At 47.4% G+C, this 6068-nt stretch overlaps 1 protein-coding gene across 1 annotated transcript in view; it reads left to right on the forward strand.

The window, feature by feature from the left end:
* The window catches only part of plpp4 (phospholipid phosphatase 4), a 49918-nt gene extending 44955 nt beyond the window's left edge, over positions 1-4963 (forward strand). The window contains exon 7 of the mRNA XM_069683905.1: positions 1335-4963. Coding sequence (XP_069540006.1) covers positions 1335-1543 — 209 coding nt within the window. The 3' untranslated portion in view covers positions 1544-4963. The remainder of the gene's footprint in view (positions 1-1334) is intronic.
* The last annotated feature ends 1105 nt before the right edge of the window (positions 4964-6068 follow it).

Raw genomic sequence — 6068 nt, forward strand, 5'->3', positions numbered from 1 at the left:
AGCATGACCTCAGCCTGTTTACAAACCTGCCTCCTGATGTAGTTCTCTCAGCATCCTCTCAGCCTGTTTATTGTCATTAAATCTCAGTAACATCTGTTTGTTGTGGCTTCATAGCGCTGTAGTGAGACAGATCTCAGCCCACCTGTGACTTGTTAGATACAGTGGAGACAGATGGACAGGCGCTCCACAGCTGAAACAGAACGCCGGTAGTTGGTGTCCATCAGAGAAATCCTGGTACTGATCCGAGCTAACAGCTCAGCACACCGGGCACTGGTCAGCCTCAAGGAGCTGGAAGCAGCAGGAGAGTTCATCAGACACAGCTCAGGAGGAGGAGGGAGGTTAACCAGCTGTGATGTTACGAACACAGGATGGAGTTTGGTTTTCTGATGTATCTAGAGGGACAAATATTCGTAGGTCGAATTTAACCAGTGCCAATAAACACCACTGATCCTAAAGTCACTTCACTTTCAGTCCCAACACACCCTGAGTAAGCACTGATGGTGCAGCCCATTAAACTTGAGGGTCCCCAGTCTGCACTCAGTGTAAACACCAGCTGGGAGCCCCCATTAGCACGCCGCTGAGTCACACTTGATGGATACTAATATTCCCTCCATCTCTTTGTACGTTGGAGGTGTGCTCGTCCTCTGGGCGGAAAGGCCGGGCTAACAATCAGCGTCTCAATGAGGCCACAGATATATTACATCAAGTCAGAGTCTATTAAACTCAGCTGACAGGAGTCGATGAAGCACTCACACAGCGAGCTCACTGTGTCGTTTCTGAGCGCCGCAAATCGATGTTTTGTGATATTTCATTTCAGCCAGAAGCAGAAAATAAAGAGACGCATAGAGAAATATGATCGTCTGACATCCTGGGATCCGTCGCTTCAGCTGCTGCCGCCGCCAGCCGGCCCGTCATTCTGAGCTACACGCAGCAACACAGCTCCATACTAACATATGACGTAATGTAGCTTAAAGGGGGGCGGGTGTGATAAGAACTGTTCAGTATTGATGACAGAGAGACAGACAGAATGTCCACAGGCAGACAGACAGAGTGTGACCAGTGAGACGCATTCATGGCCGTCAGGTGATCACCTTTAAAACAGGGCTTGAGCGATGAACACAGAAACACTGCTGCGTGATTCAAACCTGAATCACTGAGCTCGTTCAGGCTCCACAGGTGACCCGGGGTCAGAGGGCAGGGACGGTGTGTGTAATGTGTGTGTGTACAGTGTGTGTGATGTATAGTAGTCGATGCTGCTGCAGGTAAATAAATGAAGATCAGGTTTTCCTCCTCGTCGTGTCTTAAATGAACAAACTGACTCTCTGTGATTTCAGATGCCGTCGTCGGGGGAGTCATCGGCCTGTTTTTTGCGTACGTCTGCTACCGGCAGCACTATCCCCCCTTCCTGCACACGGACTGCCACCTGCCTTACGCCAGTCTGTCTGCCGCCCCCCGCACGCCCCCCCACCACCAGGACGACCCGCAGCCCACCGACAACGCCACCAGCCTCCCCCTGGAGGGTCTGACTGAGGGGCCGGTATGACTAGTGGCCCCCGTGGAGACCCCCCTCCACACCCTGACCCGGCCGCCGAGCCCCCCTCCCCCCGCCCAGTGACTGACTCGCACACATTCCAGTGGACAGTGAACACATCATCATCTGCATCTCTCTGCGCCGCCTGCGCTCCTCTGTTTGATTCTTCTTTCTGTTTTTCTGTACGAAGTGATGTAAGAGAGGAAAATGGGACATGACCGCTGAGAGGGAGAAGAGGACGCATGTTGGAAACTGACTATCAGAAGATGGAAATATTTCCAATCTTACAGGAGTGTTTTTACCTAATGACAAATGTGACGGGTCGCTTTAAGCTTGAGTTTGTTTCATGTTCGGCTGTTAAACGATCGAAATAAATCCCCTGAAATGTCACAGCAATCAAATAAACCATCAGAATGTTGTAGTTTAAAGTGAACACTTTAATGATTGTGCAGAAATCTGATTGTGTGTTTAAGCTTCAGACGGCTCCAGTGCGCTGTTTAAAACTCATTCAGCTCCTCTGCTCTTCATAATGTTTGGTTATCACAGCAACATACTATAAAGCCTGCACGGTGTTTATTTCAAGGACAATGTTGAACCGTTCTTTATGTTCCTCCTGATCGGCTTGGAGAAGTTTCTCGTGCCGTCCAGCACAGCTCCTCCTCCTTCATCCACACTTTGACACTCTGACTGTAACGCTCAGTCCCAGAGGTTGCACGGGGACATGCAGCTCTATGCGTAGCCCTTTTCACACGTGCACTCCTGACAATTTCCAGAACATTTCAAGACAGCAAATTTTTCCAGAGTTGCCCTTTCACAAACGTCCCTCACAACGGGAGGGGGTGGGGGTCTCATGAGGCAGGACGTAAAAAGTATGCTGTAGTCGCCACAATTGGCCAGCAGTGTCGCCGTCGGCCCTCACAGGCGGCAGCTCCTGCATCTCCTCCTCTCTCCAGTCTGCAGACGTCTTTGCTGTCGTCTTGAAAAAGATCCTTCTTCTTCAACATCACATGTTTTTAATCGTCCTGTTCTGTGTCGCTCTTCTGGTTTCACACCGGTCACATGATATGAACATCATCACCCCGCCCACTTGCTCGCGGTGAATGTTCCTGAGTATTACTTGCTGCATTCGCACATCGGCTCACCCCGACTTCTTGCAGACATTTCACCAGGAGGCTGGCAGGAGAAAGTCTGCATTAAGGCGGGCTGTTTGCGTTCACACATGCGTGAAATTCTCAGGAGTGCAGTGCATGTGTGATGGATAAGAGGCAAACCTCAGTGTTAAGATGAGGGCAGGCCAGCACAGTTCGACTGTAAGAGGAGCCCACAGACGGCCCCACAGACGGCCCCACAGACGGCCCCACAGACGGACAATCTCACGTTCAGCAGACAGATTTTAATGTGTTATTCATTTATTAGAGTTCCTTTATTTATTCATGTTTGTAGTTTTAATTTATGGACGCTGAAACGAAGACGACACCAAAGATTTGTAGCTTTCTCTCTGCTCCACTCGTCCTGCTGTATTACAGAGAACACGCTGCGTCTCCATCATCAACAAAGCAATCTGTAGCCTCTTACAAGTTTGGTTAGAAATGATGGATGATTTTGTTGCCATGGTTACTGTGTCTTTTTGCTATTGCTGTGACATTAATGGGAAGGTGCAGCTCAGTGTATCTCTCCGCCGACCCAGCTGCAGAAAAGGCAAAGATTATTAGTTTGCACTGAAAAATGAAGAACAGGAGAGAAGAGTCGCGCCGAACGTGTCAGTTTGCTTCTTTAACATTTCTCTGCATCTGTCCGTCACATGTTCCAAAGCAGCCACAATTAAGCCTCGATCACTAATGAAACCATCGGCAGCTTCAGAAACTGTGTGTGTGTGTGTGTGTGTGTGTGTGTGTGTGTGTGTGTGTGTGTGTGTGTGTGTGCGTGTGTGTGCGTGTGTGTGCATGTGTGTGCGTGTGTGTGTGTAGGTTTTTTACAAGGTCTATCTATGGAACCAACGAGGGCAAACATCGATTTGGAGAAACAGGCTGCAAATTCAAACCAAAGTAACAAACTAAGAGAAGATAGACGAGCTGCAGGAAGACAAACGAATAAATGAACAGCAGCGTGCTGCAGACGCAGAGACACAGACGTCTAATGCAACAGAAGAGCTCCAGGCCTGCAGGGGGCGCTCAGAGATGTTACAGAGACGGTTTGTGTCCATCAGCCTGTTTCACCAAAATCAGAGACTAAAGTTGAGTTTGTGGTTTTGCAGTCAGAGAGGCTCCGCCCTCACGAACACTGCCTGGTCTGTCTCCCTCCTGTCATTCATAAAGCTGTTTCACTCAGCGCCCCCTACAGGCCTGGAGCACTTCTGTTGTGTTGACTGGACTTGCAGCTCGTTGCTGATTGGTTGTTTGGGCTTCCTGCAGCACGTTTGTTGTAGTTTCTGGACTTGGAGCCGGTTTCTCTTCTATCTTTCGGGCCGTTGCAGCACATTTGCCCTTGTGGGCTGATGAACCTACCCCACACTGATGCAATACAAAGCATGAAGCTTTTAGAGGAGGTCAAAGGTGCTGGACTCTGCACATCAGACTCCGTGGAGGGACTTTCAGCGTGCTCCTGGTGATCTGAGACTGTGGGATTAAGACATTTTAAGGAGACGATTGTGATCCAGACTCATGATGTTCTGTCGACCTGCTTTCTCCTGACCTGCAGTCTGATGTTTGTCATGATCGTTAATATTCAGTTTGATCCTATTGATGGTGTTTAATGGAAAATATGTTGTTCAGAAGTCACGTTATGTAAGAGTATTGCCAGATTTAACCTTCACATCCATCCTTTGTTTTCTTTGGTGCTATTGATAGTTTTGTAGCAGTAGCTCCACCTTCACACAGGTGTACGTGTCGTTTTGAAAAGAGAGCTCAATAATTTTCTACAGAGAAAATAAAATTCATTAAAATATGAACTTCTTTTATTGAGATCAGAAGCTGGAGGGCGACTTCATGTTTCCTCCCACAGACTGAGGGGATGAAAGAACAAAAAAATCAGATTCATGAAACAAATGATAATTATATGAATAGATGTCTGAAGAAACACAGAGTGTAAGATTACAGATATTTGTGTCCGGCATGCTGATTCCATGTGTGTGAAGAGTGTTTTCTATGATACGCATGTCTGGCCTTGAGATATTTTGCTGTTTCTATACTTTGTGTACAATAAAGGACTGCAGCTGTGTGAAACGTTCCTGTGAACCTGATGAGTTCCATGTTTCTGTGCGAGCGTGATCTGTGGATCTCTGCCTCTGTGAGGACGCCGTGGTTTCACATGATTCTCATACTGTATGCAAACAAACGATCTCACACGCAGCAGCAGACGTCTGACTGAGCAACAAGCCGGACTCAGTTTAACTAATGCTTCTGAGGCAGCTGAATGTGTGTGCGTGAATGTAACTTCTCAGTGTGTGTTGTGCTTTTCAGTTGTGTTGCACTTGTTCAGAGAGTTTAATAAACCTGTATGCTGACGACTGACTGATGTATATGTGTTGGACTTCCTCAAACTTCCTGTGGAAGCGTTTCGTTGCAGCGTTTCAGTGCTTCGCCAGTTTAATCTTCTGAGTCGTGTTTTTAATGCTGCTGACGGAGCTGTTGGTGTGTTGGTCTGTCAGTGAACAACTAAGGTATGAATCCTATTAACTGTGTGTTTGTATGCCGATCCTCGTGGTTTCCCGGTGATGAATCAGAATGATCTGGTTAAATGCTGGACAGTGAGTCTGTTATTTAACAACCGCATGGACTGAATTAATGTGGACATTAAATGTGCCAAGAGAACACAAGGACACCTCTGCTGATCCCTGGACAAGCACGAAAACTTCAGCATCTTTAGTGTTGATAAGAAGATTTGTAAATGATGTAAGGCTCACAAGGATGGTGGACCTGTTAAATATTACCTGCCACTGTTAACTTGTTAGCATGTTAGCATGTTAAATTACGGCCAACATTACTAAACATCAGAATAAAAGCATTAACATGGAGCATGCATGCATGCAGATGTTAGCACGTAGCAGAGATATCCTACAGAAGTAAACGCAGCATCGAGAGTTAATGTAAACAATAAAGGAGTCCGTGTTACGGCCAGTTGGAAAGCGTTCAGCGACTCAAGAGATCAAGAGTATTGATCTGCGTCCAGGTCAGTCTCAGGTGCACGCAGCTTTTAGACACATTATGACCATTTTCACTGCTTCACACAGAAACAGCTGCTCACACAGAATGGCTGCAAATAACAAAGAGCGTTACTTTGAAGGACTGAAAATGTAACCGTGTTTTGGTTTGAACCCTCAGGGCCTGCATGCTCATGAGACTCATTCCTGCAGAATAACAAGACAACGGCTCTGCAGATCAATAAAGGTGTTTGTGCAGACGTTTGCCCTCTTCAGCTGACAGAGGACTTCTGTGTGAAGAGTTACAGCCCGTCCTATCCGGTCGAGGAGAGCTGCAGCAGCCACTTCTGGGACTGATGGAGAGAGCTTCCCTGCTGAGAGAGTCGTGAACAAGCTGAG

The sequence above is a fragment of the Semicossyphus pulcher genome, unplaced genomic scaffold, assembly GCF_022749685.1.
Source record: "Semicossyphus pulcher isolate SPU_LCO1_2020_fin unplaced genomic scaffold, fSemPul1.0.p SCAF_61, whole genome shotgun sequence".
In the NCBI taxonomy this organism is placed as follows: Eukaryota; Metazoa; Chordata; class Actinopteri; order Labriformes; family Labridae; genus Semicossyphus; species Semicossyphus pulcher.